Below are 23,771 nucleotides of genomic sequence, written 5' to 3'. Positions count from 1 at the left end.
GGACCGCGGCTGTCGTGAGGGGCGCGGGCAGCGGTGGGCACGGGCCGGGCCGGCCTCGGAGCTGGGGGCAGCTTGCGCGACATTCCCAACAGCTGGAAAATCCCGCAGAGCCTGGTGTGAGAGCAGGGCAGGGCAGGAGAGGTCACGGTGAGGGGGCAGGGGCCGGGGGAGCCAGGAGCTCTGCGGAGGGTGAGGGGGCAATGGCAGCGCTGCCAGCCGGGCAGGAGGGCTGGCAGGGACAAAAGCCACCTTTGGCCGTCTGGGAAAGAAAACAGACCTGGCTGTAAGTCCAAGAAAAACTCTCCTGTCACAGAATCATGGAGTGGTTTGGGTTAAAGGGACCTTAAATCCCATCCCAGCCCTGCCATGGCAGGGACACCTCTGGTTGTGTTTGAGGGTGCCGGGGTGAGGGAACACACGAGAAAAGATCTTGACTCCGTGTTTAAGAAGGATGATTTATTATATTATGATATATATCATATTAAAATGCTATACTAAAACTAAAAGAATAGAGAGAAAAGGATCCATCAGAAGGCTAGGAAGGACAAGAGAAGAAAGATAACAAAAGCTGGTGACTCTTAGAGCGAGGTGCATCTTTGCTTGGTTATCAACTAGAAACAACTCACACAAAGCAATTAAAGGTGTACCTGTTAGTGAACAACGTCCACACCACATAGCCATCAGATAGTTAATTGTTTTACATTTCTTTTCTGAGGCTTAGCTAGAATAGGAGAAAAATCCTGGCAAAGGATTTTTCATAAAATATCATGGCTACAACATTCCTCTGTCCCAGGCTGCTCCAAGCCCTGTCCTGCCTGGCCTTGGGCACTTCCAGGATGGGGCAGCCCACAAAATAATAACCCTTTGTAATTTAAATCTGCTTAATGATTTTGAGGAGCAAAGAATTAAAAGTATTGGTGATCAGATTATTGGCAGAAAAACACACTGGATAGTTCTGAACCACAGCTCCCAGGGTGAATGAAGTAAATTTGGTTTTTCTCTAATTTTCTTTCTGCAGTCATTGTGAAGGCAAAAAATGAACCAAGATACAAACACACCAAATGGTTGGCTGTCACTGTCAGGTAATTAATATGTGTGAATATTCATTAAAGTTGGCTTTGGTCTGGATTATTAGCATTGCTTTTCATCCTTAGTGGTGTGAAGTGTTTTTTTCTTCTGTAAGGTGCACATCCCTGTGTTATACTGGCACCTTTTTATATCACCAGCTTTGTAGCTGCTAGTGCTGTAACTTTTTGGTGGACACAAAACAACCCACGACATGCTGGGGACCTTACATGTATTTTATTATTTTTAACAATAAAATTTTTGATATGATCTTGATCTGTCAGCCCTTGGGGCTGGGGGGCTGCACCCCAAATCCCCCCTTTGAGATTGGGACCAGGAGCACTGCCTGCCCTGTGTCCCTCTATTATTATTATTAAATTAATTATTTATTATTAAATAATTTTTATTATAAAATGAATTAATTTTATTAAAATAATTGGTAAAAAGTACCAATTATAACTCCTTTTAGGTGCTTGTTAATATAATATAATCTATCAGTTTAAGAATGCACTGTGTTGCTCACAGAAATAGTAGTGTAATGAATATAAATCTATGTATCAATTATGGAAATAATGGTGTGATGAAAGCATTGTTTTATTTGTGAAAAAAGCTTTTGTGTGACTAAAAACAGTGTAGGGCCATCCACTGACCAACCTGTCCAGGTGAAAACAAACCAGAGCAATTAGAGAATACCACGTTAAATTTAATTTAATTTAATACTAAATCCTTATCACCTGTCCAGGTGATAACAAACCAGAGCAGTTAGAGAATACCACGTTAAATTTAATTTAATTTAATACTAAATCCTTATCAGAGGATGTGAAACAGCAGGATGGAGGCACAAGAAGAAATAAACCACATTGATCTGACACACAGCATGTCATGCAGATAAGGCAGAGTGTGAAGAAGTCAAACAAAGGAGCTCCCAAAACATCAGAAAGTCCACAAGAATGTCTGAAAAATGCATGAAACACATGAATGTGCATGTGCCTCGGGATGTAACAGGATAAAGGTGACACTGCCTGTACACAGGAGTGTTCTCTGGCTGTTGGTAGTGCTGGAAATATTGTCCTTTTAGCATGTAAGAAACAGATTTGTAGAAACATTTTAAACCTGATAAAATGTTTTATATTGTATGTATTTGTATATAAATTATAAAGTAAGAAACATTAATTTAGAAATGTTATGGAATAGGATGGATATTGTTAAGAGAGAAATAGAAAGAAGTTTTAAAGGATGGCCTTACAAAAAAAAATTAATTATGTTAGAAAAACAGAACTATGAAAGATACATTGTATTAAGACCCACAAAAAGCAATGTTAAATTATTAGTTTTAAAACATTTACAGTATGGTGTGGCCAAAACTGATAGGCCAAGAAATGCCTATAGTGTATTATATGGTGTAATTCAGAAATAGACACTATAATGTAATAGAATATGTATAATATAATAATGCACATATATTATATTACATATAGTATATATAGTAATGAATAGAATAGAATAGAATATGACATAATATGTACACTATATATACATATAATAACATATATTACATATATCACATATATTATTATATATAGTAATAAATATAATAGAATAGAATATGACATAATATGTACATTATATATACATGTAATAATTCACTTATATTATATTATATTATATTATATTATATTATATTATATTATATTAATTATACTATATTATATATTGCATATATTATATTGCTCTAAATAGTAATTAACAGAATAGAATATGACATATGTACATTATATACACATATAATAATATACATATATACTATATATTACATATAGTATATATAGTAATAAATAGAATATAATAGAACAGAATGGAATAGAATATGGCATAATATGTACATTATATATACATGTAATAATATGTGTATATTATATATATTATGTATATTATATTATATATAATATAATTAATATATTACTATATTATATATATATCATGTATATTATATTATATATAATATAATTAATATATTACCATATTATAATGTAATATAATATAATGTAATATAATGTGATGTAATATAATATAATATAATGTAATATAATATAATGTAATGTAATATTAAAATATAATATAATATAATAATAATATAATATAATATAATATAATATAATATAATATAATATAATATAATATAATATAATATAATATAATATAATATAATATGTATATTATAGTGTAATTAAGAAATAATTAGCTTCTGATTGTGACAGCGTGAATTATAACATCTGCATTATCTCACCCTTCAAACGAAACTGAAAACAGAATAAAAGTTTTTAAAACGCCTCTGAGTCAAAAAAAAAAAAGCAAAGAGCTGGATCCGGCAGGCCGGACTGTGTGTTTCTGCAGTTCAGCCCGGCACCCGCAGCGCTCGGCGGGGCGGCGTTTCCGTGCCCGCGCCGCGGGCTCCGTGCGGCTCCGCGCGTGCGGCGGGCGCGCCCGGGCGGGGCGAGCGGGGCGGCCCCGCCGAGCGGCCCCAGCGCGCCCGGAGATGGCGGCGGGCACGGCGCTGCCGCTGCTGCTGGAGCTGCTGACACTGCTGGCGCTGCTGGCGCTGCCCCGCGGCGCCGAGCCCGGCTGCTTCTGCCAGGTGGGCACTGCCCGGGGGAGAGAGGGCTCCGAGGGGTTCGTGGGCACGTCTGGGTGCCCACCGTGGAGCTCCTGGTGAGAGCGCGGAAGAGGGCTCGGAGATGCTGCGAGGGCTGCGGGGGCTTTCCTGGGTGGACGGGCTGGGAGAGCTGGGGGTGTTCCCCTGGAGAGGGCTCCAGGGAGAGCTCAGAGCCCCTGGCAGGGCCTAAAAGGGCTCCAGGAGAGCTGCAGAGGGACTGGGGACAAGGGATGGCACAGGACACAGGGAATGGCTCCCACTGCCAGTGGGCACGGATGGGTGGGAGATTGGAATTGGGAATTGTGCCCTGTAAAGGTTGAAGGGTGCCCAGAGCAGCTGGGGCTGCCCCTGGATCCCTGGCAGTGCCCAAGGCCAGGGTGGACAGGGCTTGGAGCAGCCTGGGACAGAGGAAGGTGTCCCTGCCACGGCAGGGGGTGGGGCTGGATAAGCTTTAAAGTCCCTTGTAACCCAAACCATTCCAGGATTCTGTGATTCTCGTCCATGCCATCTTAACTGTATTCTCTCCCGCTCCCATCAGTAGAGGAGAGTGCTCCAGCTTGTTGAGCATTTCTTCCCCAGCTACCCAGGTGCCTCTCCTGGGATGTTTCAGGGATATCCTTGTTTCACCCCCTCTCCTGCCTTGCTGCTCTCCAGGAGGGAGCGTGGCTGCAGCAGGCTCCTGCCACCCTGCCCTGCCATGCCAGGTGGGACCTGGGCTGCTCTGCTCCCCGAAACTCCTCTGGGGTTAATTCCTCTTGTTGTGTGCCAGGGGTGTCACTGAGCGCTCAGTGCAGCTGCTGGTGAGGTGCAGAAATGGGAGTACTGGGTACCAAGCGTGGATTTAAGGAAGAGATCACTGCAGTTCCTTCTGACACCACCTTGCACAAGCAAAGTGGCTGCCCCTGGATCCCTGGAAGTGTCCAATGCCAGGTTGGACAGGGCCTGGAGCACCCTGGGACAGTGGAGGGTGTTCCTGCCATGGCAGGGGGTGACATAAAATGGTTTTTGAGGTCCCTTGCAGCCTGAATAATTCCTGTGATAAGCACATTTGCAAGATCAAGGAGTGAAGATGTCACAATGTCTTTAGTCCTTTATTTTGTTGCCTTTAAAAACAGGAAGCTTTTATAAAGGTTACTCTTGCTGTATTAAATTTCTAGTCCTTAAATGTGGGTCAGGAATTGAGAGTGGAGAAAGAAAACAATTGGAATTACACTCTTGGCTTTGACTTTGCCTTCTGGGGTGGCTCTTGACACTTTCAGCTTCCTGTGGAAATGGTAAATAAAAACTCTGCTGATAAAAAATTGAAAAACATGCATTTAGATTCTGGATCTCTGCAGGGTTTTCCCTCGCAGCTTCCTGTAAGCAGCGAGGTTTGAATGTTGAGTCAGGAGTGTGGAATGGGATAAGGAGCAGTAAGCACTAACTGAACTGGCATCTGGCATGGCACTGGCTGCAGGCTCTTTTCCCTGGGCTGGAGGAGCATGTCAGCTCCTCCAGCCACTGCTGGGTTGTTGCAACGCTCTTTTCATTCTGTGGAGCAGCCTGGTTTTTCCTGCAGATGTTTAGGGCAAGATTTTTTATTACCTTTAGGAAAAGGTGTCATGTAAGGCAGCATTTCTCAGCCTTTCTAACCACCAAACCTTTTAAATCACACCTGAGGGCTGCCTCATCTTTTGGTTAAAAATAATCTGCTGATCCTCTTGTGCAGAGCTGGTCTGGTGGTTTTTATTTGCCACCAAAGGAAATAATAGGGCCAGCCTTGAGTGATCTGGTTTGTTTAGCTCCTTGAAGGCCTGGTGCAGCTCTTGGTTCCTGCTGTGAACCATCTCCTGCTGTCTCCTGAGATGGAGAAGCCTCATCTTGTGCCTGACTGGAAGAGCTCTGACTTGTCTGCCAGCCCGTGCTGGGCCAGGTGACAAGGGATGCTTTGGGGAGTGCTGCTCCAGCAATATTCCAAGTGCTGACTTCAGCAGGCTGTGTGATTCTGGAATGGGTGTTGCACTCCTGTCTGCCTGCACCCAGGGCAATGCCTCACCTGCTTTTTGTCACTGTTATTTTACCTCCCTTCCTTAGAGACCAAGCAGCCCTGAAACTTTTATTAGAAACATCCATCTGTTGCTACAAACGCTGGTGTTCCAAATACTGTTTTCTGCTTCCCAAGCTCTGATTAACATTCCAATATCAAAATCCCCTCAAATTTTACAGGCAGCTCATCCCCCCCCGGAGATATTCCTGTTTGCATCAGAGCTTAGTCAGCCATGGATGTCTTCTTTATATTCCTGGTAATTATTGTTCATTTGCTGTTTACAGGCTGCTGCAGCTGCATTAAGGATGTGCTGCAGGTGCTTGGCAGACGGGGATTTTGTGAAGCTTTCCTGTCTGGCAGAGGGCAGGTTGCCTTTGGGAATGTTTCTGTGGGCAGGATGCTGTCATTAGGGGTGAGTCTGGCCACGGAGAGTTTCCTCCTTGGGACCTGGGCAGGTTTTCAGGCTGTCCTTGTGTTCCTGTGGAATTGGTGTTCACTCGGCAGCCTCCGGGGCAGGGATTCATTCCTGGTTAAAAATAAGCACAGCTCCCATTTGTCTGGGAAACAGGAACTCTTCTTTCTTCAGGAGGAGTTTCCAGGTGGAGAGGAGCAGATCTCTGGGGGTACGTTCTGCCCCTCTGCTCTGCTCTGGTGAGATCCCTCCTGGAACAGTGTCCTGCCCTGTGCTCCTTGCAGACAGGAGGGACATGGAGCTGTTGGAGCGGGTCCAGAGGAGGCCACCAAGATGATCAGAGCAGCTCTCCTGGGAGGAAAGGCTGGGAGAGTTGGGATTGTTCAGCCTGGGGAAGAGAAGACCTCAGGGTGGCCTAATTGTGACCTTCCTGTACCTGAAGGGAGATGGCAGGAATGATGGAGAGAGAGGATTCACAAGGCATGGAGGGACAGGACACAGGGAATGGCTCCCACTGCCAGAGGGCAGGGATGGATGGGAGATTAGGACGGAATTGTTCCCTGAGAGGGTGGGCAGGCCCTGGCACAGGGTGCCCAGAGCAGCTGTGGCTGCCCCTGGATCCCTGGCAGTGCCCAAGGCCAGGCTGGACAGGGCTTGGAGCAGCCTGGGATGGTGGGAGGTGTCCCTGCCCATGGCTGAGGTGGAACTAAATGGTCTTTAGGCTCCCTCCCAGCCCAAACCATTCTGGGGTGCTGTGACAGCCCTTCAGGCCCTGGTTTGACGCCATCCTGATGCTCCCATGTGTGAGTTCTGGGAAACCTAGTCCTTGTTTTCTGGGCAGAAGATGGGGACAAAGCACCTGGAGTGGCAGATCATGCTTCCTGGGCAGCTGCAGGAATGACTGTCCTCAGCTGGCTGCTCCCAGTGCACTGGCAAGGATGGAAGGGAAATAATTTCATAGAATCATGGAATCTCCTGAGTTGGAAGGGACCCACAAGGATCATGGAAGTCCAACTCCTTTGTGCCAGGAAACTTCTGCTGAAGTTTTTTCTGCTGAAACTTCTGGAGCAGATGCAGGGAAGGCACCACCAGCCTGGGACTTGTCCAGAGGAGCAGGCAGTGCCAGGGAAGTTGGTACAGGCTAAACCCAAACCCCTCAGCCTCTGTGGCAGGGAAAGGTTCTCCTCTCCTGCCTGGCTGTGGTGTGGGACACAATGAGAAGAAATCCCAAAATCCACTGCTCAGGGGATGTTCCTGTGACACTCAGGGCAGCAGAAAGGGATGGGAAGAGCAGCCTGGAGGGGGGAAGGAGGCTGAAGCAGAGGCCAAGCTCAGGGATTGCAGAGTTCCTGCTGTTGTGTTCCCAAAATCCAACCTCCATACGAGGTGGAGGTTGGATTTTGGGGTTGTGGCACGTCACCCTGCAGCTTACTCAGCACCCAGAGCCACTCCTGCTGCTCTGTCCCAGTGGGACAGCCCAGCCCTGCCCTGCCCTGCCTCCTGCCAGCTCCTCACAGCCAGGGCAGGCGGAGCAGAACCCCTCAGCTGGGTGAGTCACGGTGCCAGCAGGCTCCTGGCACGTGTTGGGGACTGGATCCATCCCTGGTGTGTCTCAAACAGCTGCTCTCCTCGGCACAGGCTGAGGATGTAGGTAAATATTTTGTTTGTGGGGTGGGAGGAAGTGTTTGAAGGTACCACCCACTGGAGGGCACGTGTGAGACAGAGCTCAGCTGCTCTGGCAGCAGGAGGTGAAGTCCCAAACCAAGTGAAAAAAGGGTTCTGGGGGCTCATGGAGCAGAAGGGAACCTCTGAAATGAAGACAAGTCCTGCCAAATCTGACACTGCCACTTCCCTGAGTCTTCCCTGAGTGGCTCAGCTCCAAGCTGTGTGCTGGGGGCATCACTGGGATTTTCACTCTGAGGAGCCTCAGCTCTGGATGTTCTTGGTGCTGCTTCCCTTCTGTGCTCCTCTGGCTGTGGGTTGGGCACACACAGCCTGGGGAAATTGCCCATTTCTGCCCATTCTGGCTCAGATCCTTGGAGGAAGAAAGACTGAGCAGATGTGGAGTTTCCCCAGCACCTTTCCCTTTGCCCCTTGCCCCCACAGGTGTGGTCAGGGTGACCCTGAGGCTGATCCCAGCAATAAACTGGGATTTGGAGAGCTCCAAAGCACCACCCCCATCCAGTCCTAAGGATTTTGGGATCATCTGCAGTGCTTCCCTGGTGGGGTAAAACTCCAGGTGGAAGTAGCACAGTGATATTATCCATTAATGCTTTTATTTCCAGCTCTTCTTGCACTGTTGTCCTGACATCTTTTTTTGTTTTCTGACATCTTTTCCTACTACTAGAAGAAGACAAAGTTAGGTTACAAGATTTGGGCAGCTGAACCCCCAAGCTCAGATCTTTCAGTGTACAACTTTCATGTCATTTCAGTCAAGAATCTGTCTTGTGTATAGTTCCCTGCAGTGTTCAGCCTGCAAACTGAATTATTTAATTGCAGGGTATGCAAACCAAATAAAATTAAGCCCACGTGAGCTACTGTCATCTCTTTTGGCTTGACAAGAAAAAAAGTGATGTTAGTTTTGCATCTCTGGATTATGTTCAGGATGAGGCTGGTTCTGGCTCGAATTGGTCACCAGACATAACAAAACCAGAGCTGGCCCAAATGGTGCTTCCAGTGAGGGATTGGTGGGAGCTCCAATGTTCCCACTTTTACAGGGATGTCATTCCTGTGGAGTGACATCTTTGTCAAGCATGGGTGCAGAGAGCAGCTGAAGATTATCTGCAAATCTTTTTTAGGTCACTTTTAGACCTAACTTTTAAGCTTCTTGCCTTGAAGCTTGCCAAGATTTCAGGAAATAAAAACGTGGTTGGTTGGTGGCTTGCTGTGGTTTGTTTTTTTTTTAATGTGTATATAAATTTGCAACAGCTTTAAATTGAGTAACTGGATTAGCAAATTGCTACTGTTTGTTTTTACGAGGGTGATTCAGGTTAGTGGAAATCTTAAATCCACTGTTAATCTTCATTACTGTGCAAAATGCAGGACAGAATTCAGTAAATGTGTGAGAGTGACACACTGAGCTGCAGTGTAAACACTGAAAATATGAGTGAGCCTCCAAATCATGCTGCCTCAACAAAACAGAGCTGTTCCAGTGGGGAATTCTGGCTATTTTTTCCCCACCTCCCCATTTCATGTGACTCTGTGCTCCATTTCTGCCATCCTCCTCTCAGCTCCATTTCCTTGGTGGTAAATATAATTTTATTTAAGTTGTTGTGTAGCTCTTGCTGAGTTATGAGGAGCAGCTGAGGGAGCTTGGAAGGGTCCGGAGAATTCCTGAGGGAGCTGGGAAGGGGCTGAGCCTGGAGCACAGGAGGCTCAGGGGCCCTTGTGGCTCTGCACAGCTCCTGCCAGGAGGGGACAGCCGGGGGGTCGGGCTGTGCTCCAGGGAACAGGGACAGGAGCAGAGGGAACGGCCTCAGGCTGGGCCAGGAGAGGTTTAGATTGGATATTGGGATATTTCCTTCATGGAAAGGGCTGTCCAGCCCTGCCCCAGCTGCCCAGGGCAGTGGTGGGGTCCCCATCCCTGGAGGGATTTCAAACCTCTCTGGATGTGGCACCTGGGTCATGGTCAGTGCTGGGGGAAAGGTTGAACTCGGTGATCTTTTCCAACCTGAATGATTCCAGGATTCTCTGATTTCCCCAAGGACTCACTGGGGGTGTGGGGGAAGCAAAACTACTTCTGTGTTGAGCAACTTTGTCATCTGCCAGTAATGGATGTGTCAGGAAACCACAGCTGAATTTGTACTACTTCTTTCTTTGTTTTTTTTTTTCTTCTTCAGGGCTTGCACAAAGCCTGTTGAGTTGTTCAGGATGATGCAAGAAGGATGCATCAGACGTAAAACAGATGTTTTGGTGCCAAATGGCTCTCTGCTGCAGTTAATCACGGAATCCTGGAATGGTTTGGGTTGGGAGGGACCTTAAAGCTCATCCCATTCCATCCCTGCCATGGCAGGGACACCTTCCACTGTCCCAGGTGCTCCAAGCCCTGTCCAGCCTGGCCTTGGGCACTGCCAGGGATCCAGGGGCAGCCACAGCTGCTCTGGGCACCCTGGGCCAGGGCCTGCCCACCCTCACATCAGGAATTCCCAATTCCCAATCTCCCACCCATCCCTGCCCTCTGGCAGTGGGAGCCATTCCCTGGCTCCTGTCCCTCCATCCCCATCTCTCCATCTTTCCTGTCAGCTCCCTCAGGCACTGGGAGGCTGCACTTGGCTCATCCTGGAGCCTTCCCTTCCCCAGGTGAACAATCCCAGCTCTGCCAGCCTTCCCTCCCAGCAGAGCTGCTCCATCCCTCTGCTCCCATTGCTGTGGTTCTCACCAAACCCAACCAAACCAATCCCAACCAAACCAAACTAAACCCAACTAAACCCATCCAAACCAAACCCAGCCAAACCAAACCAAACCAAACTGAACCCAACCAAACCAAACCCAACCAAACCAAACTAAACCCAACTAAACCCATCCCAACCAAACCCAGCCAAACCAAACCAAACCAAACCAAACCAAACCAAACCCAACCAAACCAAACTAAACCCAACTAAACCCATCCCAACCAAACCCAGCCAAACCAAACCAAACCCAACCAATCCAAACCAAACCAAACCAAACCAAAACAAACCCAACCAAACTGAACTGAACCGAACCAAACCCAACCAAACCATCCAAACCAAACCCAACCCAACCAAGCCAATGCTGATGAACCACAAGGGCTTTCTTTGGGGCTGCCATTGTGGCACTGCTGCCTGACTGGTCCCATGTGCAAACTGCAGCTCTCAGCTCCCTGTTATCCTCCAGGAATGGCTTCCTGAGGCTCATCCAGGAGGGAGCTGAGCTGGCAGCCCGTGCCTCACTGTGGCCATGTCCCTTCTGCTTAAACTTAAACTTGACTCGCTGTGAAAAGGAAAGAAAATGATGAATTCCTTTATTGTCTGCAGTGTTAAAAACTCCTGGCTGAGTTGTGTATATTTGATTTCTTATTTTTGATGTTGTTGATTTTGATTGTATTGGTTTTTTCTCCCCCAGGTCACTGGTTATTTAGATGACTGCACCTGTGATGTAGAAACCATTGATGCCTTCAACAACTACAAGCTTTTTCCTAGACTGAATGAACTCCTGGAAAGTGACTATTTTAGATACTACAAGGTCATTTTTTTCTTGCAAGAATTGTATTTATTTGTGTGCTGCTTTTTTTTTTTTAATCTCCTGTGAACTTCTTGCTGATCTTTTTAAAATCAGACACGTGCATTTTAACCCTGATCTTTGAAGGGTGCAGTCAGTCAGTTGGACCCTTCTGTTATGAGGAGAATCTCAGTAAGATGCAATGTACTTTTAAGAGGATTTCAAAGATATTTTCTTATCCATTTTTCCCTCTTAAGCAACACATTAATGAGAGGACTTCCTTTGGTGAGCTGTGATTTAAAGATGCTGATGACCAGTGATCCATAATGGGAGGATTTCCCATGGAAAACCTGCATTAGTTCCAGACCCTCAGGTTCATTGATGGCTGTTGCTGCCAGACTTTCCATGGATTGGATTCCATGAGATGGATTCTGCTCCCATTCAGTCAGACTCCCTTTATGCCCCTCTCTTCCAAACCCACCAAATCTTGTTAAATATTAATTATTTTGGAAGAATAATTCTTGGCACCAACTCACAGAAGAGAAAAATTGGGATTTGTTAAAGAAGGTCATGTCCTTTCTCCTTCCAGGTTTGGGATTTGTAACAGGAATACTGAAATTGGTCTGAATGAAGAGTAGAATCCTGGAATTCCAGAATGATTTCATCCCGTTCCACCCCTTACCACAGGCAGGGACACCTCCCACTATCTCAGTGCCAGGGCCTGCCCACCCTCCCAGCCAGGAATTCCTTCCCAATATCCCATCTAACCCAGATGAAGCCATTCCCTGTGTCCTGTCCCTCCATGCCTTGTCCCCAGTCCCTCTGCAGCTCTCCTGGAGCCCCTTCAGGCCCTGCCAGGGGCTCTGAGCTCTCCCTGGAGCCTTCTCCTCTCCAGGGGAACATTCCCAGCTCTCCCAGCCTGGCTCCAGAGCAGAGGAGCTCCAGCCCTCAGAACATTTTGGAATTATGGAAATGTCTGGGTGGAACAACAAGTGCAGAACTTGGATTTCTCTTGGAAAGCTGGGCAGTGGCAGGTTGGCTTGGCTGCAAGGGGAGATGTGTTATTGAGTGGGTGATGTGTTACTTGCAGGTAAACCTACAGAAACCTTGTCCCTTTTGGGAGGACAACAGTCACTGTGCAATGAGAGACTGTGCTGTGCAGCCCTGCCCCTCTGTAAGTACCAAATCTGTTCTTTTACATATATATTTTTTTTAAATTTAACTTTTGCAGAGCAAGAGAAAACAGCAGACAAGTGACTGAATCTTTATTTTAGTTATAGCAGAACTGGGGCTCTGATGGATCTTTCATGCAGCAGCACTGGTGGCCATAAGAAAGGCCAAAATACTGAATTCTGTAATAATACCAATTAAAGTTTCAAGACAGGCTGGGATTTTAACAGGTGACCTTCTGCAAACAGCCAGAAATGTGTCCTGGTCCTTTTAAACTTTTAGTTTTTAGGGCAAATCCATCATTGTTTTTGTGTGAATGGACAGAATTTGTTGCCCATGAGCTGCACTGTGATTTAGTTTTGGCTCATGAATTTGACCCAGAGCTTTCCAGCTCTCTTCTTGTAGGATAAATGTCTCTTTCAGCATTCCATTTCCAAGGGCACTCCTGTCCCTGTGTCCTGGACAAAAGGGTTTTGTTCCTCAGCTGTAAGAAAACACCCTGACTGCAGATGTCTGCCCCAAAAAGGGGGTGGGAAGGTGAGGGACTCACACCTTGGTGGCTGGTGGCCCCTGTGGGGACATTTCATGTTTTGGTGTTGACAGCCAGCACAGACTGTCTTACTCCCTCACTCTTGGGTTCTAAAATGGAATGATTATTTTTTTTTTCCCACCTCAAAATAACCCTGAATGTTGTTTAAATACTTCTTCTTCCTTAAAAAAAAAAAAATCTATTTTTGGTAGTGATTATGAGTAATATGATGGAGTTCTGTTACAATTACCTAAGTTTTAGCTGAAAGTTGTTCTTATTTTAAGAACTGACTGTCCCTAATTATTTTGATTTGGGTCCATTTCATCCTGAAACCAATAAAAATAACTTTTATTGATTAATTTTTCTTTTTACCATTACAGTATTTGCTCCTGTAGCAGTGGTTCTATTGCCTTCCTACTCCTGGAGAAAATGGAAATTGAGGAGAATTTTGGGGCTGGGTGTGTGGGGCTGACATTCCACGATGGAATGGTCAGAGGAAAGTTTGGAATGTCATGTGTCAGGGGCTGGTAGATGAAAAATAGGAGGAGGCACCTGGGCTCCTGCCAGGAAGGTGATGCCAGGCCTGGTTTCCCCAAATTCCTGCTTGGATAAGCAAAGCAGACCCTGATGTAGCAGCTGTGGAAAGCTGCAGACCTTTGGAGAAAAAAAAAATCAAAATAAGCCACTAGGAATGTTTATTCTCCTTGGTGTGGTGGGGAGTGAGGAGTTGGATGTGTTGCAAGCTGGGCTGAGTGTTGTGGTCACCTTGTCACCTCTGGCAGCTGTGGTGCCACCCCAGACCTTTCCCAGAGATGGGGCTGAGGGGCCTCACCAGCCCCACACGTGGCACTTGCTTTGTTTTGTCTTTCAGGATGAAGTCCCTGATGGAATCAGAGCTGGAAGTTACAAGGTGGGTGTGGCTGAGCACAAAGGGATGAGGGAGGTTTATTTTGTGGCCCACTTTTGTGCCATAGAAGTGACAAGGCTGGAAAGGATCTGTAGGATCATCGAGTCCTGTCACCGCACCAGCCCCGTGTTCATCACTAACTCACATCCTCAAGTACCACATCCATGTGGGTTTTAATCACTTCCAGGGATGGGAACTCCCCCACTGCCATGGGCAGCTCCTTCTAATGCCTGGCAACCCTTTCCAGGAAGGAATTTTCCCTGATATTCAACCTAAACCCTCTCTGGCCCAGCCTGAGGGCGTTCCCTCTGCTCCTGTCCCTGTTCCCTGGAGCACAGCCCGACCCCCCGGCTGTCCCCTCCTGGCAGGAGCTGTGCAGAGCCACAAGGGCCCCTGAGCCTCCTTTGCTCCAGGCTCAGCCCCTTCCCAGCTCCCTCAGCCTCTCCTGGAGCTCCAGATCCTTCCCAGCTCCATTCCCTTCTCTGGACCCTCTCCAGCCCCTCATTGTTTCTTTTTTGTGGAGAGGAACCCAAAATTGTCCCCAGGCTTTCAGCATGGCTCAGTAAATGTCAGGATGTTCTTCAGGCCTGAATTTTTGCTCTCTTCAAGAGCTTGGAGAGCACAGAGCCTGTGAGGTGGCTGTGCTGGAGGCAGGAATTCTGGCATCTCCCCAAGAGCAGGTGCCACCAGGCACACAGAGCTCCCAGGGGCTGTCCCTGCAGGACTCGTCAGCATGGCACCAACCTTTGGGTGTCTGCAGACACCCTGTGCAAACACAGCGGGGCTGAATCATGAAAGGCTTTCTGGGGCTTAACCTGTGCTAATGGTGCATTGAAGGCTAAATTAAAACAGAAAAAAATTTCCTTTTTAATCCTCATCCCTGCCACGCTTTGCTTTCCAACCCAGTACTCAGAAGAAGCCAACAGCCTGGCTGAGGAGTGTGAAGAAGCCAAGAGGCTCGGAGCTGTTGATGACTCTCTGAGGTTTGACTTTTTTTGCCATAATCCCTCCTTGTCCTGAAGGAAAACTGGGATCAGAGCCCTCTCTGAGAGGTTTTCCCCCCTTTTTTGCAGCAAGGAAACACGGCAGGCAGTGCTGCAGTGGGCACAGCACGACGACTCCTCGGACAGCTTCTGTGAGGCTGATGGTATGGGCACCTGGCAGGGCTGCCGTGGGATCTGAGCACTTCTGCAGAACTTTAAATCATGGAATGGGTTGGGTTGGAAACCCCCATTCCACCCCCTGCCATGGCAGGGACACCTTCCACCATCCCAGGGTGCCCTCACCAGCCAGGCCTTGGGATCCAGGGGCAGCCACAGCTGCTCTGGGCACCCTGTGCCAGGGCCTCCCACCCTCACAACCAGGAATTCCTTCCCAATATCCCATCCATCTCTGCCCTCTGGCAGTGGGAGCCATTCCCTGTGTCCTATCCCTACAATTCCTGAGGCAGAGCTCCTCTCCCACTCCATGTAGCCTCTTCAGATCCTGGAATGTTGCTGTGAGGGCTCTACACAACCTCCTCTCCTCCAGGCTGAGCAGCCCCAATTCCAGGCCAAAGTGTAATATTTCATCAAAACAGCATTTCTGCTCCTTTCCACCCCCCTGCCCTCAGTATTTTGAAAATAATACACAAATATTTCTGACAAAGCTTCCTTGCTGCTCTGGGCCTTGCTGTGTTCAGCATGGTGGGGCAGAGGTGGCTGGATCAGCCTTGGAAAATGTCATTTTCCCTGAGAAAATCGTTGTCCCTGCCCCAACTCTGCTCCACAGACATCCACTCTCCTGATGCTGAGTACGTGGATTTGCTCCTGAACCCGGAGCGTTACACTGGCTACAAGGGGCCGGATGCCTGGAAAATTTGGAACAGCATTTATGAGGAAAACTGCTTCAAGTAGGTGCTCTGGGGGACCAGTTCCACAAGCCTGAGGGTGCTGATTTGTGCAGAGGGAAGAAATGAATCCCTGTCCTCCTGTCTGAAATGAATCCTCATCCTCCTGTCTGAAATGAATCCCCATCCACTGTCTGTGCTCCAGTGCCTGCTGTGCAGGGTGGGATGCACCAGGGACAAGTCATGTGGCTGGCCCAAAAGAAGAGATTTGAGTTTTCCTGCCTGTTTTTTTCTAAAATAAAGGAGAAAGCACCACCAAACCCCCACAGAAACCCATTTTGCTCCTTTCCTTTCCTGAGCAAAGTTAAAGCGTGGAAGAGGATTTTAGATCCCTTCAGGCTGTTAGAAGAAGCTCCTTCTGCTCTGCTCTGTTTGTGCACACAGGAGACAGTAACTTATTTACATCTCTTATTTAAATTATTTTCCCCCCTCCTAGGCCTCAGAATGTAAAAAGACCTTTGGCATCTGGCAGAGGTGAGTCATTTATTTATCTCACTAAGTGGGTTAGTAGTGAACTGATCCCAGCTCCAGGAGCAGTAAATGTTCTCTGGGCTCCTTCTCCTGCTGGATCAGAAATATCTTGTAACTCTTGACCAAGTGTAGGATTTTGTGGCACCTGGGAGTGGCTTTTTCTAGCATCCATTGTGGAAAAAGAATGTCTGATCTTCCAGTCCTGGAAAAAGGGTGAGTTTTGGAGGGGCTGGGAGCAGGGCTGACCCTGAGCTCTCCCTGGGTGCCTCTGCCTGAAGTTGGCAGTGCCAAACCACCTGTGATGGATGGAAATGAGAACCTGGCTGGGATCCTCCATGGAAGCACCCAGAGAGCAGCTCTGCCCTAGAGCCAAGGCCAGGCAGTGTCAGGGAAAGCAGGGAAGGGGTTTGGAAACATGGGAACATCATCAGCCTCCAGCAGCACCCTCTGCCAGCATCTCCTCATTTCCCCCAGATTATGGAGCTGCTCATCCCCCTCCTGTGACCCTGCTGTGGAGGAGTGGCTCTTCTCCTGCTGAAGGAGATGTGCAATGTCCCTGGAAATATCAGCTTTTACTTCCTTTGCAAATATTGATCCCTCCTGCACTGGTCAGGTTACTCAGCACTGTTCTTATCCGTGTCCTCAGTGCTGCACTTGGGGTTTCTGTGTTCAGAACATTTCCAAACCTCCCTGGAGAGGATCCTTCTCTTGTCAGAGCAGATGAGCAGAGCAGTGCTTGTGCTTTGGAGCTTAATTCTGGTCGTCTGTAATGTTTTTTTCCTCTTTTTCTCTCTCTCCCTCCACCACTTGTGCTTTTTTCCCCCAGGAGATGATGGAGGTGAGTGGCACTGTTTGTTTTTACTGATAACAGAAACAAGTGGGGTGTCCTTATCCTGCTGTCACAGGCTGAGCCACTGGATAATGCACCTGCTTAGCAAAATTATCCATCAAGCAAAGCAGGAATTAGAGGCATGGCATCACAGGAAATCCTGAGTGGGGTCACAAGGAGCAGAGTCCAGCTCCTGGCCCTGCACAGAGCCCCCAACAATCCCACCCTGGGATCCCTGGGAGTGCTGCCCAAACACTCCTGGCAGCCCTGGGGCTGTGCCCATTCCCTGGGGAGCCTGGGCAGTGCCAGCACCCTCTGGGGGAGGAACCTTTCCCTGATACCCAAGCCAAACCTCCCTGGCACAGCTCCAGCCCTTCCCTGGGTCCTGTCCCTGCTCAGCAGAGCAAGAGGAGATCCCTGTGAGCTCCCTGTCCCAGCCCATCCTCATGTGAAGGGCTTAAAAAGTCATTTTTTAAAAGTTTTTTAAAGTTTTTTTAAAGCATTTTTTAACAGCACAAGTCCAGTCTGAAGGCAGTCACTCAAGTGTGAGAAGCCTTTGGGAATAGGAATTTTCCTGGATTTTTTTCAGTGCTTATCACTGAGAAAGCATTGAACAGACTCATAATCCCAAATTTGGGTTATCTGGAGAGGGGTGCCCACCTCCCTCAGGCCCTGGGAAGGTCTGTTCCCTGGAGTTGTCCATTCTCCACAGCATCCTCTTGTCTCCAAACCATCCCCAGATCCTGATCTCCAGGTCACTGCCATGCCCAGAGCAGGGACAGTGAAGCCCTGACTTGTGGGATTCTGCACGCTCGCTTGCACTCTGTGGTTTTTTGGTTGGTTGGTTTGTTTGTTTTATAAAAATACCCCTCTCCCCACTGTGCCCAGAAGAGGAAAGCAATCCCTGATCCTTGTTTTTCCCAGCACTGGGCTGTTGTGCCCCCCCAGCCCCCTGGGGAATGCCCACGTGCTCTTTGGAGCTGCTGATGCCGTGTTAGAGAAGCATCAGTCCCAAGGGTGGGCAGGAAAACTCTTTTCATGCTCTTTTAATGCTCCTTTCCCAATTTCTGCAAACTGGAGTGGGCAGAGGGTCCTCTGGGACCAGCCTGGAGGTGGATTCAGGGCATCAGGCTCGGGCTGTGGCCTCACTGATGTTTTCCTCTCTTTCCAGGGCACACGTTTTACAAGTGGCTCAAAGGTAATCCTTGCTCTCCGTGTGGTTGCTCCTCCTGGGATGGACAGGAAATGGGAAATGCTGGGATTAGGGGCCACTCTCAGTGGGATTAGATTCCTGCCTCACAGCCAGGAGGGTTGAAAATCCAGTGGGTGCTTTCAGTGTCTTAAACTGCCCTTTTCTTTGCAGGGGTCTGTGTGGAGAAGAGAGCTTTCTACAGGCTCATCTCTGGCCTCCACGCCAGCATCAACATCCACCTGAGTGCCAGGTACCTCCTGCAAGGTAAATCCTGCTCCCTGCCCCACTTTCCTGCCTCACTGACCCTTCCATGGCTCTGCCAGGTGCTGCTTGGAGCCTGTTCCAGCAGGACTCAGGCCAGTTTGTGCTTTTCCAGCTCCCAGCTGGTGTAACAGGGTTAGGGATGCAGTTGCCTCATGCCTCCAGGTCTGACAGGGGCTGGGCCAGGTTCTGTACCAGCCCTTCCAGCAAATACTCCCTCTGCTCTTCCTCCAAGGTTATTTTGGATTGGGTTTCTAGCTGTGGGTGGAGGCTGTCCCTTCCCAGCCTGGTTTTATGATGGTCAGTCCAGCAAGAACCTCACGTGGACTGGGAAATGCTTGGCTGGGCTTTCCCAAGGCCATTGATCCATCTCCAGCAGCCATGTCCATTTCCAGCAGCCATGTCCATTTCCATGCCCATTTCCAGCAGCCATGTCCATTTCCATGTCCATTTCCAGCAGCCATTTCCATGTCCATTTCCAGCAGCCATGTCCATTTCCATGTCCATTTCCATGTCCATTTCCAGCAGCCATGTCCATTTCCATGTCCATTTCCATGTCCATTTCCATGTCCATTTCCAGCAGCCATGTCCATTTCCATGTCCATTTCCATGTCCATTTCCATGTCCATTTCCATGTCCATTTCCAGCAGCCATGTCCATTTCCATGTCCATCTCCAGCAGCCATGTCCATTTCCATGCCCATTTCCATGTCCATTTCCATTTCCATGTCCATTTCCAGTAGCCATGTCCATTTCCATATTCATTTCCATTTCCATTTCCTTCCCATGCTTTGGTCCATAAATACCTGTCTGAGGAATCCAAATTTCAACCCAGGGCCTGAAAATCACGGTGATTGCTGTTGGAATTTGGGCAAATCATTTAGATTTAACTAAATAATTGTATTTAAGTGTCTGCAGCCCACTTGGACCTCACCTGGATGTGGGTCAGGCCAGGTTGGAGTTGGGAGATGGGATAAAGTGGGAAACATCAGAGGCAAGAGATGAGCTGGGGCTGCAGCATCAGCTTGGGATGGCTTTTATATCTTCCACTATGTATTTTATAGAATAATCTTAAATACCCTGTTGGAAACCAGGGCACAGGGAATATTTCTCTGCCTGTCCTGAGATATCCTGATCCCCAGGAGAACACTGCTTTTAACCTTCATCCATGGAGAAAGCTTCCAAGACTTTGGGATGAATTGGAATCTACAAGTGTGTGAAATAGATAGTTTATCACAGGGTGAAAAACTCAGAGTTCTGGGTTTTTAGTGTGGAGGTGGGTAGGAGACAAGATTGAGGATTTTGAGCATTGTCTGTTCATCTTCTTCTTCTTCTTCTTCTTCTTTCTTCTTTCTTCTTCACCTACACCATTTTCTACAGTATCACAAAATTTTGGGTGAACAGACAAATAATTAGTTATTAGTAGAAAGGTAGAAATAAAATACGTTCTAAAAGTTAACAAAATAACTTTAAAAGACCTTAAACCTATGTGCCTTGTAACTTTTTGTACCTTTCTCTTTGTACACTAAGTTTAGTATGTAAACAACATACTAAACTGTTGATAAGAGAGAAAATAACCAACAACCTAGCCTGTAACTTTTTAGTTAAAAAATAAACAACAACCTAACCTGTAACTTTTTAGTACCTTTCTCTTTGTACACTAAGTTTAGTATTGATAAGATTTTTGATAAGTCTAGATTGATAAGATTTTTTCTCTTATCAATACTAAACTATTGATAAGAGAAAAAAACAAACAACAACCTAAAGACCAAGAAAACCCCAAAAAGTCCCATTTGTCTCTCAGTTTTAACACAGAACTTTTCAGGGGGCTCCCCCAAAACCCCTCCACCTCTCATGCCTTTGGGGTTTGTTTCTGTCTCAGATTCGTGGTCGGAGAAGAAATGGGGCCCCAACGTGACGGAGTTCCAGCAGAGGTTTGATGAAGTCCTCACCAGAGGGGAAGGGCCCAGAAGACTCAAAAACCTCTATTTTCTGTACCTGATTGAGCTGAGGGCCCTGTCCAAAGTTCTGCCCTTCTTTGAGCGCCCGGGGTTCCAGCTGTACACCGGGAATGAAAGGCAGGATGCAGAGATGAAACACCTGCTGCTGGAAATTCTCCATCTGGCCAAGTAATTGCACTCAGTGCCTGGGGACAGTGGCTCTGCCACCATCTCTGAGTGTGTTTGTGTGAAGCTCCTAGAAAGGCAGGTCCTGGGTTCTTCCTGGAGTCATCTGGGCAGTAGAATCACAGAAATGTGGAATGGTTTGGGTTGGAAAAGACCTTTTTAAAGGACATCTAGTCCAGCCCCTTGCCATGAGCAGGGACATGAAACCAGTAGGGTAGTTTTGCTGGGAACACATTAATAATATCTGTATGCAAATTTCAGAATTTGGGTAATTAATCCCACGGTTTAATAGCCTTGGCTGCCTTTTGGATTTAGCAGAATTGAATTTAATAACTGCCTACGTGTCAGCCCTAAAATTGGCTACCTGTGTGACTCATCTGTGGGATACCCAGGCCTGCCTTCGTGTTTGCAGCTACAAAAACATCCTAAATATCTTGGTAACAGAAGTTTGGGCTGTTGGATGGAGTTTGGAGTGAAAGGAATGGAAAATATTGGAACCAGACAGAAATGGGTCTCCTCAAGTGATCAATGTTTGATTTATCTGGTCACCCTCCTGTGCTTCTGTCTGTCAGCACTGAAATTACTTAAAAACCACTGAGCAATTGCTGAAAATCTCCAAGATGAGATGCCAGCTCAAATTGGAAGAGAAAATACAATCAAATGCAAATTGGAGTACAATCAATACAAATTTGAAGAGAAAATAAAATCCCAGGGTGGTTGGGGTTGGAAGGGACCTTGAATCCTCTCATTCCATTCCTTGGGATTGGATGTCAGATTAAAACCCCTCTGGAGATGTCCAGTGGCTCCCACCTGTGTTTATCCCACCCCTGACTGCAGCCATACATCCAAGGGGGGCAGAAATCAAACTCTCATCATTCCCTTCCAGGTCCTTCCCACTGCACTTTGATGAAAACTCCTTCTTTGCAGGGAATAAAAAAGAAGCTGCTAAACTCAAGGTAATTTCTGCCAAGGCCCCCACTGCAGGAGGCTTTCCCTACCTCAGCCCCACTGAATTCCAGGATTAATTCAGATTAATACCTGGCAGGAGCCCTAATTAGTGCACAGTCATGAATGTCTTTTCCCCCAGGAGGAATTCAGGCTGCACTTCAAGAATATTTCCAAGATCATGGACTGTGTTGGCTGCTTCAAGTGTCGGCTGTGGGGGAAGCTGCAGGTGAGATTTGTCAATCTCTGGGATTTTCTGGGATAATCTGGGAGCTCAGGGGCTGGGACTGGCCCTTGGATACCAACCAGCTCCTGGATACAGCTCAGGGCTGCTGATCCTCACCTGAGGCAGCTGATGTGCCCAGCCTGGGAAACTGGGATAAGCCAAGAGAGGAGAGGGATGTGGATCCTGGCTGGGGTGAAATCCTCTTGCCCTGTCCAGAGGATGCTGCCCAGGTGAGGGAGGTTTGAGTGCTGCTGTTCAAGGGTGCTCTTTGATCCTGCACAGACACAGGGCTTGGGCACGGCGCTGAAGATCCTCTTCTCAGAGAAGCTCATTGAGAAGATTCCTGAGAGTGGCCCTTCCTATGGGTTCCAGCTGACCAGACAGGAAATTGTGGCCTTATTTAATGCCTTTGGAAGGTGAGTTTTGAGACTTTCCCCTCTACTTTTGCATGAGCTGCTGTGTTAATCCAGTTTGAGCTCTAATTTCAGGCAGTTCCCAGCAGTTTTGGTGGGCACTCTTGCTCTGGTCATAGTCTGATACTGTGGAGTACAACAGTTGGAATGATTTAAAATGTTCTTTATACTCTGCATTTCTGTAGGGAATTCAAGGAAGCATTTATGCTAAGACACAAAGAATTTCATCATTTTTAAGGGACTGTGTGGCTCTGTCCTTGGAGCACATTGATCCAGGCAAGGGCTGCTGTCCCTAGGCCTCTCTCCCTGTTCATTCCCAGTGCATGCTGGCATTTTTAACAGGAATCCTCCAGTCCAGCCTCTCTGGATGAGGAGTTTTTGTCAGAAAAGGAGGATAACGAGGCCTTTAGGAGGGGATTTCAGGACACTCTGGTTATACATGAGCTCTTGCTGCTGTTGAGAGACCAGGAGTTTCTGGCAAAGAGGATTTTCCAAGGATGAGTTCCTTAACATCCTATTCCCCTGGGATTCCCAGTGTTTGCTTTAAAAAGAGGCAGGGGAATAGTGAAGGGCCTGCTTGTAACCTCAGCCTAATTTAGCTGCAATTCCAAGTCTTCTCTTCCCAAGAGCTGCTTGAAGCTTTGCTGCATACAGCCCCTTTCTCCCAGATTTTAAATAATTCACTACATGAATGCTGCTGTAACATTTCCCTTCTGCTTTCCTTGCACACAGGGTTTCAACCAGCGTGAAAGAACTGGAAAACTTCAGGAATCTCTTACAAAACATGAGGTGAATTCAGTGGAGAAAGATTTGAGGACAAACACCATCATTCCACCACTCTGACTTAATCCATGGAAACCACTTGCTGGGCCTCCTGTCCCATGACTGTCTGCAACCTGCTGAGAAGATATTTTGTACAAGGGGAAAAAAAAAGCTATTTTTTGGTATAAAAATGGGGACTATATGTAAATTTTATTTTATATATTGGAAGATCATTTGGAATAACTCTTTGAAACATTGCTGTGCTATTTGGATGGATCAGACCCACGGCCTTGCCTTTGGAAGCTGCAGGTGGGGCAAGAACTGTGCCACTGAATAAATTTGGGGGAAATTCCTTGTCTGCTCCATCATTCCAACCATCACTCTCTGTGTGCCTATACCAACTTCCTGCTTCATAAAAAAACAACTTCAAGGCATTGTAGGAGCTGCTGCTGTCCCAAGGTGAAATCCTCTTCAGAATTCCACTTCTTTAGGAACAGGGAGTTCCTGGTGCTCCTTGCAGCCACTGGAGGCTGGGAGGATGCACCAAAGGAGGATCTTGCTGGAGGAGCCCCAGCTGCTGCCAGGACCCCAATCCCAACCTTCTCCTGCCCCTCCCAGCCTGGCCAGGTGGGGTTGGCCTCTTTTGGGAGCCAAAATGGGACAGGATGTGCCAGGCACGGGGCTGCTGCTCCTCAGAGCTGGCACAGGGGAATTCTGCT

The 23,771-nt window shown here is 47.4% G+C and overlaps 1 protein-coding gene across 3 annotated transcripts; it reads left to right on the top strand.

The window, feature by feature from the left end:
• Window positions 1-38: 38 nt before the first annotated feature.
• ERO1A (endoplasmic reticulum oxidoreductase 1 alpha) lies at window positions 39-23,404 on the top strand. Of its 3 annotated transcripts, none has more exons than XM_064422849.1 (17): window positions 39-114; window positions 1,019-1,082; window positions 11,239-11,358; window positions 12,425-12,508; window positions 13,905-13,943; window positions 14,847-14,923; window positions 15,014-15,087; window positions 15,711-15,831; window positions 16,265-16,302; window positions 17,126-17,137; window positions 18,300-18,326; window positions 18,492-18,584; window positions 20,463-20,709; window positions 21,593-21,662; window positions 21,794-21,880; window positions 22,160-22,293; window positions 23,023-23,404. In XM_064422849.1, the coding sequence occupies exons 2-17, from the start codon at window positions 1,062-1,064 to the stop codon at window positions 23,081-23,083; spliced, it is 1,305 nt and encodes a 434-aa protein (XP_064278919.1). In that variant the 5' UTR covers window positions 39-114; window positions 1,019-1,061; the 3' UTR covers window positions 23,084-23,404. The 3 variants fall into 3 exon arrangements, with proteins under 3 accessions (XP_064278919.1, XP_064278918.1, XP_064278920.1); XM_064422850.1 differs by lacking the exons at window positions 39-114; window positions 1,019-1,082 and adding exons at window positions 3,573-3,700; window positions 6,029-6,156; XM_064422848.1 differs by lacking the exons at window positions 39-114; window positions 1,019-1,082 and adding an exon at window positions 3,547-3,700.
• The last annotated feature ends 367 nt before the right edge of the window (window positions 23,405-23,771 follow it).

This window comes from Passer domesticus, chromosome 6 (assembly GCF_036417665.1).
Source record: "Passer domesticus isolate bPasDom1 chromosome 6, bPasDom1.hap1, whole genome shotgun sequence".
Taxonomy (NCBI): Eukaryota; Metazoa; Chordata; class Aves; order Passeriformes; family Passeridae; genus Passer; species Passer domesticus.
This window is presented reverse-complemented; position numbering and strand designations above follow the sequence as displayed.

Coding starts and splice junctions, on each gene's coding strand:
- ERO1A (XM_064422848.1), top strand. CDS start 3,602: ATGGCGGCGGGCACGGCGCTGCCGCTGCTGCTGGAGCTGCTGACACTG. Junction 12,509..13,904: donor CTGTGCAGCCCTGCCCCTCT/GTAAGTACCAAA, acceptor TTTGTCTTTCAG/GATGAAGTCCCTGATGGAAT. Junction 22,294..23,022: donor TTATTTAATGCCTTTGGAAG/GTGAGTTTTGAG, acceptor CCTTGCACACAG/GGTTTCAACCAGCGTGAAAG.